The following is a 13,661-nucleotide window of genomic DNA, read 5'->3' on the forward strand; positions in this document are numbered from 1 at the left end:
CCTACCTCTCTGTGCTCAGAAATGGAGTGGTAGTGTGATCGATATAGTGCATTAGATGGAAGCACCAACTTACTGATGAGTTCTCATCCATCCCCATTTCAGGCAGGCCTCAATCAAACCACCTGCCTGAAACAATTGGTAACATCCTGTATATATATATTAATTGGAATCTGATGATGTAGTTTGGACCTCCAATGCCATTTTGTTTCTCTTTGCATTGCGATATTAATTCCAGCTCCTGACAACCGACCATGGATGATATAAAACAGGAGGCAGCCATGTGCAATGATAATTAAAGGGAGCCTAAACTGCTGTCAGGAAAAATATGTAGAAAGTTTTGGCAGATGTTTTGCTCACATTAGCTTGTTTTTTCCCCCCACAAAATGCGTGCAGTTGTTCAAAAATGTTCATAACTGATGATGAGGCTTCCGGTATCAATTATTTCTTGTGGGAGTCTTTCTGGAAATTCAACTCTGGCAAGAGGAGAAGCATAAGCAAGAGAAAGGATTAATTGGAGCTGCAGGAAGACCAACTGGAAGGAGGCACGCTTACAGAAATTCTTCACGTCCTAACAGTTTATAGACTCAGAACTACAGACTCAAGAGGCTCAATAGTTCACTGAGGAACTGTGCACAAGGAAGCTTTGCTTCACTCGGGAGGCTGTGACAGAGTTCTGACACTTCCTGCGACAAGATCTACAACCAACAGTTACAGCTAGCACAGAGTTGCCTATGGCAGACAAAGTCACAGCAATACTGAACTTCTTTACCTTTAGCTCCTTCCAGGCTACCACTTGGGATATCATGACAGTCAGTCTGCAGTTCATGCTTGCATTAAGCAGGTGACTGGTCTTTCAAAGAAAATATCAATCACTTTTGCCACTTTCCCCGTGGACATCTTGAAGCAGCAAGATGGCACTCTGGCTCACACAGATTGCATAATTCCCCCAAGTTCATTTGCCATTGACTGCACGCATGTTGCCCTGTGGGGTCTTTTAAATGATCTGCAATAGAATCAGATCCATGGCTTCACCAGAGTCCTCACTGAACAGACCATTTGAGTTCACAAGCAAGAATTCTGATGCCTGGATAAGTCTGCTGCATCCTGCCAAGTGCCTTGAGATAGTTTGCTGTATAAAGTGCAACTTTGCTCTGCAACATGGACAATTCATGATGCCACAATTGGAGGAGGACCATAAGAGTTGAGGGAGGGGATACTGAGGAAATAAAGGACAGCAAGGAAGTGGGAGATGTCCAACAGATGCCTGCAGCCATGTTCTTCAGCAGCAGTTCATTGGAGAGAATTCCAGCTGAACAATCGCTGCTGCTTTATTTTAACAGTCATTTACAACATACATCACAGTCCTTTCACCTTCCAATAAACAGCATCTGCCAAAGACCAACATTAATATTTATATCAATTAACAATGCAAGGTCAGCTACTACTACAGGAACATGTTCAGCACACACAGATTTAACAAGCATTAGGACTTGACTGGCTCACAGAAATGCAACACATTAATAATCATGTTAATGTGGGCCCGTCATGCCTGCCTTAAGTGATCTCTTTCTTACTTCAGTGCTTCTACAATGTGCTCCTCCAGTGGCTGCAACATGGAAGGTGAAAGGAGCTTTTGTTTGACTCATGAGCAATATTCCCTGTAAGCTGTCAGGAATATGCCACACAGGGAACAAACAGGTCGCACACAAGCAACATCCCTTTAAGATGGTCTCATGCGCTGCTGCCCGACAACCTTAAAGGGACCTTGCAGTGCAACAAGCCGGCAATATACAGCAAGCAGAAGTTAAAGGGAACATTGCTCATGGTCAGCAATCTCTAGGAGATTGGGTTTGAAAAGACCCAGCTGCAGTAACTCAGTTTTTGCTGAGGCAGTCTGTCTCAGCCTGCTCTCCCCAACTGGCCAGACATTGTTTCAGGGGGTCACTAGAATCAAAGCATCACGAGAGATGGCAACATGTTCCATTTCCATTGCACATCTGCCCCTACGACCAGGCTGGAGATCAGCATTTCTTCTTCTCTGTCATAGTTCAGACTGGAGGACTTTCATGATCAGATTGAAGCGCCTATCCATTCAATCTCCCACCATGTCAAAGGCAGAGGGAGATGGTTGAGCCCCAGAGCCCACGTCTCTCACAAATGCTATTGCTAGTGGCACAGGCACCTGCAGGAAGGGCTCAACTACAGCATTCATTGTTAGAGAAGCTACACCAAGTGAGATTATATTCAGGTTCTATCTTGTGTTGAGGACTCCTTTTTTGCGATTAAAAGTCAACTATTGAAGCAGGAAGTATCTGGAACATATCCAGATAAACTGAGATCCTCAAGGTCCCTTCATGGCTGGTAAAACTGAAGACATAAAGATAGTCATTTCATCCTTTTCTCTAGATGTAATTAGGCAGGTAACTTTTAAATGAGAGTAATGGATCTCAACCATATAGACAGAGGGTATCGGGAATGCAGAGCTGGTGGAAGTTAATGTAAACTAAGAGTACAGGTCATGGAAGGTATATGATGTAATGGCATTAAACTGAGGACATAATAATCAGACAGTTGCAATGTGAAGTTAGAGAAAATTGAAGGTTGGCCACCCTGCTACTGAACTCACCAAGGCTTCTTTGACAATACCTCCAAAACACATCACCTCTACCGCCTAGAAGGACAAGGCCAGCAGGCCATTGGGAACACTACTACCTGAAAGATCCTCTCCAAATCACACGCCATCTTGAGTTGGAAATAAAGCTTTGTTCGTTCAGTGTTGCTGGTTCAAAATCCTGGAACTCTCTAACAGAACCATGGGAGTAACTCACTACACAGATTCCAGCAGTTCAAGAAGGCGGCTCACCACCAATCCCTCAAGGTGCTGCTGTGTGACTTTGAGTTTATCCTGCGACATATATCGTGCCCTTCTAATCAGTGAGCTACCCACTGGAAATGTGTCTCGTGTTGGCAGCTCACTGAGCTGATTAAAATTAGGGCTGACCATGAGAATGGCATGGGCCCAAGTTAACTCCTCCAGGTGGCAGCTATGTATGCACCCTACCATCCTCCTGATCTAGCAAAATTACATCGTATGATATCCTCCCCCCAGGAAGGCTGCCTTATACAGTCTGCGCCTCAGCACAGTGCTCAATATAAATCCACTATGGCGCGGAATGAATATAAAAAAAGTGCTGAAGCAATCCATTCAACCTCACCAGGTGCATAATTACTACAGTTTGATTCTGTGAGTGTGTGTATATTCCAGGTGCATTCCCCTACACAGGGCAGGTGGGATTGACACTGAGATCCAGCAGGGAGGAGGCATGACCCCAAAACAGGGTCTACAGGTAGAAGATCAACTCTCCCAATGTATCTGGGCACCAGTGCCTCTGGAGGCTCAGGCTCTCATGGCAGGTCACTGCTGACATCTGCAACTTCCTGAAACAAGATTTCCTTCCCGATGGAGCAAGTGGGTACACGTTGCCAGTGGCTGTCAATGTGCCTGTCACTGTGGAGCCACCCCCTCCCCAGTCTCTGCCTCTCACCATATTGTGTGCTCTCTTCTCCTGCTAGGAGAGAAAGCAGAGAGGTGAGTGTTTGGTAATGGCTTGTGTGGAGTGGAGGGAAGGACAGCAATAGTGGAGGGTGACTGTGAGGCATGGGTGAGAAGGTGTGAGGCTGAAGGTGAGTTTCAATGTTGGCTGTTCAGATGTGGATGTGAGGAGGTGCCTGAAGAGAGAGGAATCAGTGGAGCCACAAGGTGTGTTGTTCTGAGGTGTGCTGTGCAAGAGAATGCTGGGAAAGTCAAAATTGGGGCTGGGCACCTGAAAGCATTATGGCACTCACCTGTTATGTACTCCTGAGGTCCTACATCCTCTTGGTGCACTGTCTCCACTTTGGAAGGTCCACGCCTCTGCTAGTGACTTCCTCAGCCACTTCTATCCACACTTGCTGGATTGGTTTTCCTCTTCCTCCTTTCCTTGGGAAAGATCACCTCACTGCAGCCCATCTGATCCCACAGCAGGGCTGTAGTGTTGTGCTGTTTTCTTAAGTCTTCATTAAATAACATCCGCAGGCTTTATATTTGGATTCAACACAAACACTATTTATTGTGTTAATTATCTACATTGCATGATCTCAGATCCAGGTATTTTCCTCACTGGTATGTATGTCTACTCTTTTGCAAGCCATGTGTTGAATGTGTCTCTTAAAATGGTGTCTCCTTATATATGTATGATGATGTCATCAGTTGCATCAGTGACCTGATCTCTTAAAGGTACAATTTCTTAAAGGTGAAATCACCAGTACACTACATTACAAGGACCTCCAGTTAAGAGTAAAAGACCTGGGGAGCAGCCTACCCAGGTCTACTTTCCATTCCTGTGGTTGCTGCAGCCTCAAAAATCTAAGTGCTGGTGAGCCCTTGTAACCCATACTATGATCCATTTAATTAGAAATCTTTCCTTTGACAGAATGGACACATCATCCCACCCACCATTCCTAATTGGTCAGGCAATCTGGAGGTAGGTGCTAATGTTGTGACTAAGTTAAAGAGCCATAGTTAAGCTCCACCCATTAGTAAATTGGGTTCCCGACCCAAAAATGGTCTTGCCATTCTGGCACAGACTAAGTCCAGAAGATTCTGCCCAAAGTCTCTGGACTGGGATTTGAACTCATGACTCTCTGGCTTAGAGCCAACATCTCTACTACTGAGCCAAGGCTGACACCTACTTGTGTTTAGGACAACCAACATTTTCTTCTGCACCACTAAAGGATCCAACACCTGCAATTTATACAATGGCAGTATTACTATGTAGTAATTTATAGGGGCCTGGAGTCTCATTTCTGGCTTATTAAGCTGCTTTAAACAATTACTGAAATGCTTTTTGTATTAGATGGCTTAATTTACTGGCAGCTATAAATTACCATATTGCAATGTGGTATATAATGTTCTAAGAATCAGTAATAGATTGGTCTGTTTGCATAAAATTACCATCATTGTCATGCAGGACAATTCTCTCTCTAGCAATATTTATACATTGGTACTTCTAAGAGCTAGCTGCTCAATCTACCTTGGCCAGGTAATCATTCCTTCAAGGAATTTGTCCTTAAAAAAACAGAGTCTGGATGAACTAACAGAGTGATTTCAAACTGACTATACTTTAAGCAAATCAAAAATAAAATAAATAAAAATATGGGCCTAGGAATTCAGGTAGGCACTAACTGGCCTTTTAATCTTCCAAAATTGTCAGAAGTGCACTGCCTACTATATTGGATAAATGGCTGCGCTGAAGGGATGAACGCATATTGGGAATATTTAAAGGCAGAAATAATTTATTCAAATTGAGTCTTGCACTTTTGAAGGACCTGTTCTCGCTTATTGTCACAGTGCTTCAGTCACCAAGTGTTGGAACTTTCACAGCACAAGGTGACACTAACTGGCCAGAAGACTCCAATACTTAGCTGAATGTTGAGCTGGGAGGAGCAGGACTTAAAATAAAAGCAGGCTGATAGCCCAATTTGCTCCATTAGTACAGGGATCAAATAGGATATCATGGACCAGCAGTTAATCCTAATGTCCATAAAGTACTGAGTTCAGCATATTCTGCTGCAATTTACATTGTATTTTCCATTGATTTCAGGTTTTGCACCACAAGCCATGCTGTAGTTCCACCATTGCAGAATTTAGAATAGCATATCCCTTTTAAAGATAGGAATTGAGTCAGCATTCTAAATATATTGAGAGAAAGGTAACTAAACAGATGCTGATTTCAATGTGTTTCAGACCATATTTATTTCAGTGTGATATTGTCACCTGTAGTTAGTTTTTAGGAGCAGTTGTAAATTTTGTTCTGCAAGTGAATAACTTCATTGGACACATACTTGAGTTGATTATGAATGTTTCTGTCACAATGTGCAAGCAGCAACTTCAGCCCTTACGTGGTCATTGCACATTTAAAGAGCAGCTCTCTATTGAACTGGGCTGTCTTTTGAGACAGTTAATGAGGATATTCATTTATAGGGGATATATACATTTCATATATTTAAGTTGTCCAGAGTGATTAGGGTCAATGTTCATGTACTGGCATTATACGTTCCTGAATGGTTAAGCACAGGTGCAAATCTAGCCAGTATCGTAACATGCACATAGCATGCAATTTTCCAGGGTCAGCTCATTTCCATAATTATTCACAGCTCTTAGCGCAATTTTTGATGGGTACTGGGAGGTAGATTAGTGATGGGAATAGAAAGTTGAGATTCAGGTGACATTTAAAGGGATGGTTGACAATAAAAGAAAAGTGGCAGAATGGGAGGGCAAAAATTCTTCCAATGTCTGGAAAAGGTCAAGATGCATTTCAATCAGTTGGGAGCTTTTGTCAGGCTGAAGGAGAAGGTTAAGAACTGACTATCATAAATAAAGGCAATGGCAACCTAATACAAGACCACAACTGCAAGTAAACAATCTCAGCTGCTTCTCCTCATTCCCCCCTGTTTGATGCCTGCTGAAGTGGAAGTGGTGTCACATCAGGTGGTAATGCGGAAGGGACCCTATTTGCCACTGCATAACATCATCCCCATAGGAAGGAGATGGAGGCAGGTTTGAGATTGAAACTAACACTTCTTGCATTGACTTTCCAGTGCTATGATGCTTGTTAGCTGCAGGCATGCTTGCAACAGATGAACCAGCTCAGCATTGTTACTCCAGGTTCAGCGAAGACAACTTCCCACAGTCAGTGCCACCTAGGTGCATCAGGGCCTGCAGATACGTTGGCCTTTTGAATGTGATCACTCAGGTTATCCTCATTGTGAATCAAACTCACATGTCTTCCGTTAACAGGAAATGCTGTGATTGGACTGCCTCTGAACAAGCATGCAGCAATATAGTTAGTCAGGGCTTCACATTATCATTTTTGCGCCATCAGCTGCTCGCCCTGCCTCCTTTGCTAATTTGAACCTTTCTCTGCCAAAGCAATGTTGGTGCATTTCTTTCTCTAGATGTAGATTTGAGAGTACCTGTGGATGTGCTCAGAAAAGTTTCAGTGGAGCTTGACCTTGATTGAGCTCCACTTACCCCAATGAGGCACATCAAGATTGTCACTGCGACACTGATGGAACAGTTTGGGGGAAAAAAATAAACAATTGCCATTAAAGCTCCAGAAAATCAAAGTAGCAGTAGCAAACAAATAAAACTGAAGAAAAACCATGGGCATCAGAACTGTTCACTGAATCTTTGTTCACTAGATTTTTTTTATGTTCCTTAAATGAACCTGTATATACACCAGGATCTCCGAGCAAGCTGAGATGCTTTAATGTCGGAAAATAGTGTTCAGGATGAAATGATGTCATCCTCCCCGATATCATAACTGTTACCTTCAGATTCATCTCAACTTCTCTCCTACGCTTTTCAACTTTGGTGGTGGCTTTCACTAATTTCTCCCAATTTAAAAAGACAAACTGTTAAAGACTTGCCACATAATTTCTGGTGGGGATTCATTTATCAAGGTTGTAAAATGAAGTTTTGGTAGTTTTCTTCCAATTATACTAAGAGATAGTCACCTCCATCCTTTCAAGGAGTTGTGACCTCACCTGATTCTCTTCCATTTGTTGAGTGTCACTTTCAGAGACAATTAAATGCAGTACTTTATCCAGGTCACAATAATTGGGCCTAAGCACATGGAAATTCTCCAGAGTTTCTTTTATTTCATAGTTGCAATCGGGATGAGAGTTTGGGTCAGAGTTTTCATTTTAGTGCATTCCTGTGGCCTCTTCAGCAGGAGCTCCACCACCTGATGACCCTCATAAGAACTTAAGAAAATAAGAAATAGAAACAGGAGTAGACCATACCGCCCGTGAGCCTATTCCGCAATTCAATATGATCATGGCTGATCTTCTGCCTCAACTCCACTTGCTTCCCTCAGCAACCTAGGATGGGTGGTTTTTCTGCTTTTAAGTACTTCCTCATTATCTATTTTTATCCTATCCAATTTCTCTACTACCTCCTCCTTCACTGTGACATTGGCAGCATTCTCTTTTCTCATGAAGGTAGATGTAATGAATTAATTTGGTACTTCAGCCTGCACTCTGCCTTCACAAGAAGATTTCCTTTTTGGTCCCTAATCCACCTCACCCCTGCTAAAATGATAGACATTCTTCATGGGTTTACCCTAAGGGAAATTCCTCAGAGTACATTGACTCTTACTGATCTCAGTTGATCAGTCCCTTTACAGATCAATGATTTTTACTCAGTTACTGTAAGGCACGTCAGACTCCTATTGGATATTCTACAAATTCTAACTTAGAATTAGGTCGTAGACCAGTGTCCGTATGTTTTTTGGCCTTGTGGTAAAACCTGTTCCAAACCAGAAGTATTTAGAAGCTAACTTTACGCATTGATGACCTTTCATCAGAAGTCTTCAAGCTTGACTCCTTAAGATTCTAATCTGAAGCCATCTGCTAGTGAGACTGCAGTACCTTTATTTTTCTGAACAGAGTAAATATTCCTAAATGGCATATTAATCTAATTAGGCATTGTGGGGTACAGTCAGCATTTCTACATGAATTTAAATGTTTTAAATGCCACAAATAAGACTTAAGTGCACTGAGTGTATCTTGCCTACTTTAAGCTTTGCTTATTACTAGGTCTGTAAATTATTTTTGTTTCTTAATTGCAAAATTTAGAGATTAATTTGCAGATGAATTAGGCCCTTCAGATTCAGATGTGGTTGAGGAGTGGGAGTCGCTTATATGGCGGTCTGTATTTTGATGACATTACAAGCTTACATAAATTGCTGAAATTTCTGTTCCCAAATGCATGCAGATTCAATTAGTTATACATATTTATTGTGGACTGTGCCCTTTCCTTTTCAGAAAGTCCCAAGATACACAGTCATCATTCAGGCCACTGATATGGACGGGAACCTAAACTATGGCCTTTCCAATACAGCAACTGCACTTATTATTGTGACCGATATGAATGACAATGCTCCAGAATTCACTGCTGCCACAGTAAGTATAAACACTCCCTTACGTTCATGCAAAAGGCTATAATCTACCTACAATCTGCAAAGTACTCATGCACATCATTGACTTACATTGTTGAACAAAGACAAAGAACAAAGAAAATTACAGCACAGGAACAGGCCCTTCGGCCCTCCAAGCCTGCGCCGATCCAGATCCTCTACCTAAACATGTCGCCTATTTTCTAAGGGTCTGTATCTCTTTGCTTCCTGCCCATTCATGTATCTGTCTAGATACATCTTAAAAGACGCTATCGTGCCCGCGTCTACCACCTCCGCTGGCAACGCGTTCCAGGCACCCACCACCCTCTGCGTAAAGAACTTTCCACGCATATCCCCCCTAAACTTTTCCCCTCTCACTTTGAACTCGTGACCCCTAGTAATTGAATCCCCCACTCTGGGAAAAAGCTTCTTGCTATCCACCCTGTCTATACCTCTCATGATTTTGTACACCTCAATCAGGTCCCCCCTCAACCTCCGTCTTTCTAATGAAAATAATCCTAATCTACTCAACCTCTCTTCATAGCTAGCGCCCTCCATACCAGGCAACATCCTGGTGAACTTCCTCTGCACCCTCTCCAAAGCATCTACATCCTTTTGGTAATGTGGCGACCAGAACTGCACGCAGTATTCCAAATGTGGCCGAACCAAAGTCTTATACAACTGTAACATGACCTGCCAACCCTTGTACTCAATACCCCGTCCTATGAAGGAAAGCATGAAGGTTTTGAAATTTAGCAACTTAAACACACAAAAGGTACTCTTGAAATATATCAATTTTTCAAGAAGTATTTTTGCTAAATTTAAGTCATGGGAGTCACATAAGAACAAAAAAAATGTAAGGGATTGATAATGCATCTTTAAAAGCATAAGAAATATTGAGTGACATTTACAGTTTGTCCATTGGAACACTAAAATTTGGAAGAGTTCTTTTAGGATCCTAAATTAAGTTTTTAATTGCATGGAAAGGAATGCACTTGAATGTTTCATTCTTAAAGCTGCAGGATTTGTAACACAGTATGTGGTATGAATGAACAGTGGGATAAAAGTTAACCAACAATTTTTCTTATAATTTGAGGTTTTGGTCTTGGAGAGTAGTGCAGAGTTGAAACATGATGCTTCCCGACAGTGAGAGTTAATCAGATGATGAGCCATGTCATCCACCTTCTAGTGACTAGATGCAAACGGTTAAGAGGAAGGTTTTAGAACAAACCAATTTGTCACATGGCTTAGCAAATGATATATGAAATTGAGGGGAGCTAGATGGGAGGGATGAAGCCTTGTACTTTTTCATTTGAGGAGGGGTGATAGATAAGTTCCTGAAAATAAAAATTGTAAAAATAATTTCAAGTTTAATTCTGCAGATACAAGATTTAAAAATACAGGAAAGTAAACTTAATATTGGGTGTTGTGCTTGGGAATTCATTAAGACATCAAAATGTTTGTGTTACAGGGTGTCTCCATGATTTTTTTTATTCTTCCATCGGATGTGAGCATTGCTGGCAAAGCCAGCATTTGTTGCCCATCCCTAAATACCTTTGAGAAGGTGGTGGTGAACTGCCTTCTTGAACTGCTGCAGTCCATCTGATGTAGGTACACCCACAGTGCTGTTAGGGAGGGAGTCCCAGGTTTATGACCCAGCAACAGTGAAAGAACGATGCAGGTCCAAGTGAGGATGGTGTGTGGCTTGGAGGGAAGCTTGCAGGCGGTGGTGTTCCTATGCGCCTGCTAGCCTTGTCCTTCTAGGTAGTAGAGATTGTGGGATGGAAGGTGCCATCAAAGGAGGCTTGGTGAGTTGCTGCAGTGCATCTTGTATATGGTACAAACAGATCAAATCATTTTTGTTTCAGTTAGCTCCTCATTATTTATCTAGTGCAAGCTAGGCTTTATGATTGTCCATTTTAAATAATATTAAACACTCCAGTTCACTTACATCTTAAATCATTCATTGGGAGGTTAATTTCAGTAATTTCTGCAAGTACTGCTAGAGTCTGTGATTTGGCCCTCCGCTGGGGAAGCATAGAGCTACAAGAAATATGGAAGGAAAACTTTTTTAAAACTTGCATAACAAAAAGAAATGGCCTTATTTGTACTAAACCAGTGACAGGACAAGGTAGTGTATCAAACTACCATTGGAAAGATTCAAAATTGGCTTCCAACTGCCACAGGCGAAGGACAACAATGTCCAGCTAGGCCACAAAGCAGAACCACTAAAAATTGGATTCTTGACTTTGGAAAAGGGGGAGAGTTAGAGAAGAACTGAAGATGAGATTGGAAAGTAAATTTCAAGATTGTCGTTCCCAGTTTTCAAAGTACATCTGTCGTTAATATAGATGGAGCAGAATTGATTCCATGTCAGGAGTGCTGTGAACCCATTTATTTCACATCCACTTCCCCATCTGAAAGAGATTAGGACTAAAGAACTATTAAAAATGGTAATGGGGCATAAAAAGGATGGTGTATGCAGTTAGACAAATACATTTCATGTTTCGTATGATGAATTTCAAGAAACGCAGGAGCAATTTCAAGAAACACAGTGACCACCAGTTGTAGAATTTCAAGGAACACAGTGACTACAGATTTAAGGTTTAATCTGATGTATGAAACCTTAGCATGAAAAAAAGCAATTACTGATGAAAGATATTTTCCTTGAGCCAAATGGAGCGCAGTTAAAAATGTCTATTTTATAACTTAGCTTTCTCCCATGGGAAAAGAGTAAACTGCAATGGCTTTGTATTGTAAGTGTTGCTTTTGATGCTGTGTGAGGAATGTGCAGTAGTAGTGTGTTAAGAAGATCAGCAAAATAGTTACTGGTGCAGAAATGATAAGGCTCCAGAGATGTAGCACACTTTGCTTTTACAAATGTGAGAGATAGTAGCATCTTGTTACAAGCAGCTATTTTCTCAGTCTCAACTGAAGCCCTGTCATGGTCTGTAGAACCTTTCATAAGAGCTACTTTGTCAGTTCCCATAGGTTTATAATTATATTTCTGGTGTAAATTAATTTTTTAATGTTAATATTTTATCACATTGAAAAATACTTTTAGAGAAGAATGGAATTCCATTCATAACTTCCTTTGGTAACTCTTTAAGAGTGATCATACGATATATCACCATTCAATATTGGTCCTTGGAGGACAATGCTAGCATTGAATAGACCATATAACACATTACTTTGTCACTTATTGCTTGTAAATTATTCATTTTAATTTTTGCATTCAACTCTTTAGGTGTCAAATCGTAAAAGTAGATTTTTATTCTACAGAAAATTCAGCACCTTAAGAATTAATGGTATAAAAATGAAACAATCCTTTTGTTTCATGATCCAAACTTTTCAAAATAACTAGACAGTCAAGCTGGAGAACTAAAATAATGTAACACTTTCATACACAGCAGCAGTTGCGGAGAGAATTTGAATAAGGTTGTTAATTTTTTTAAAGATGTGAACCTAGCTCTATGGCAGTAATATGATTAAATGAAAGTAAAGGTTAAGGTATCCTGGAAGTACAGTGCTGTATTTTTATGAGCTGCCTAATTGCAAAAATATCCTACCTTGAGACTAATTGATTTCTCTAACCATACATTGATGAATTCTATTTTAACTATATGAAATTAAGGCAGTGATCATTACAGCATTAGGCTTTGAAGCTTCAGGCACAAATTTCAGTAGCTTCCATATTCCTGAAATTTGCATCATACCACTTATGTACCAGACGCAAATGGTACCATCGAGAGGGTTTCTCTCTCAATTAAATGGCAAATTAGAGAGCTAGAGAAGACAATGGGTTGAATTTTCAGACCCGTTGTCTCGCAAAAATAGTGTCATACTGCACCGGAAATGGTGGGCAATGGTCTCTTGAGTTTCCTGCTGGACAGCTGGTGCAACTGCCTGAGTCTGGCAGTAAGCCCATTTAAAATGTTAATCCAGGTCCTATGACGTACATTGGACCCAGAGTGTCACATTAGTTCTGAACTGGGTGGAGTGTACATACTACATGCTGTGACCAGTATCAGTAAGTGACCAGGCCAAAGGGGATCCCAAAGATAAGTTCCTCTTAAATTTTGTAGGGCTGATCTGGATGCTCCACTAGGCTCCACAACACCAGCCTGGCCCATTGCCACTCCAACTCTCCTCCCAATAACCCCCATACCCATAGAGATCTAGCCACCACCACCAAACCCCTTCTGCCAAACCTCCAACCCCCCTCCCCAACACACACATACACACACACACCATTTTATTTACCTTCTTTCAGCTCAGAGGCGAACTGGGCCATTCAAAAGTGTGGCATCCTAGAGCTGGCGCACTGCCTCAGGGTGATCTCTAGCCACGGTCTGCCTGCTGCTAATGAGGCCTGAGAACAGTGGTGACCAGTTGGTATGTTCCAATAGCCTGCCACTTTAAATCTGCTTGAGGGCATGCGCAAGGGTACATTGGACCCAGAGTGTCACATTAGTTCTGAACTGGGTGGAGTGTACATACTACATGCTGTGACCAGTATCAGTAAGTGACCAGGCCAAAGGGGATCCCAAAGATAAGTTCCTCTTAAATTTCACCCCTTTATTTTTTGATCTGAAGAAAAAATGTGAAGAAACATTTGATGTGTGGTGATGGTTCATCTACTTGGGAATTCAGACATTTTTC

The 13,661-nt window shown here is 41.5% G+C and overlaps 1 protein-coding gene across 3 annotated transcripts in view; it reads left to right on the forward strand.

Moving 5' to 3' along the window:
* The window catches only part of LOC137378111 (cadherin-4-like), a 714,047-nt gene that overhangs the window by 619,341 nt on the left and 81,045 nt on the right, over positions 1–13,661 (forward strand). For all 3 annotated transcript variants that reach the window (XM_068048209.1, XM_068048211.1, XM_068048210.1), the window contains one exon: positions 8,869–9,006. In XM_068048209.1, coding sequence (XP_067904310.1) covers positions 8,869–9,006 — 138 coding nt within the window. The remainder of the gene's footprint in view (positions 1–8,868; positions 9,007–13,661) is intronic.

Source organism: Heterodontus francisci, chromosome 16, assembly GCF_036365525.1.
Source record: "Heterodontus francisci isolate sHetFra1 chromosome 16, sHetFra1.hap1, whole genome shotgun sequence".
Lineage (NCBI taxonomy): Eukaryota > Metazoa > Chordata > Chondrichthyes > Heterodontiformes > Heterodontidae > Heterodontus > Heterodontus francisci.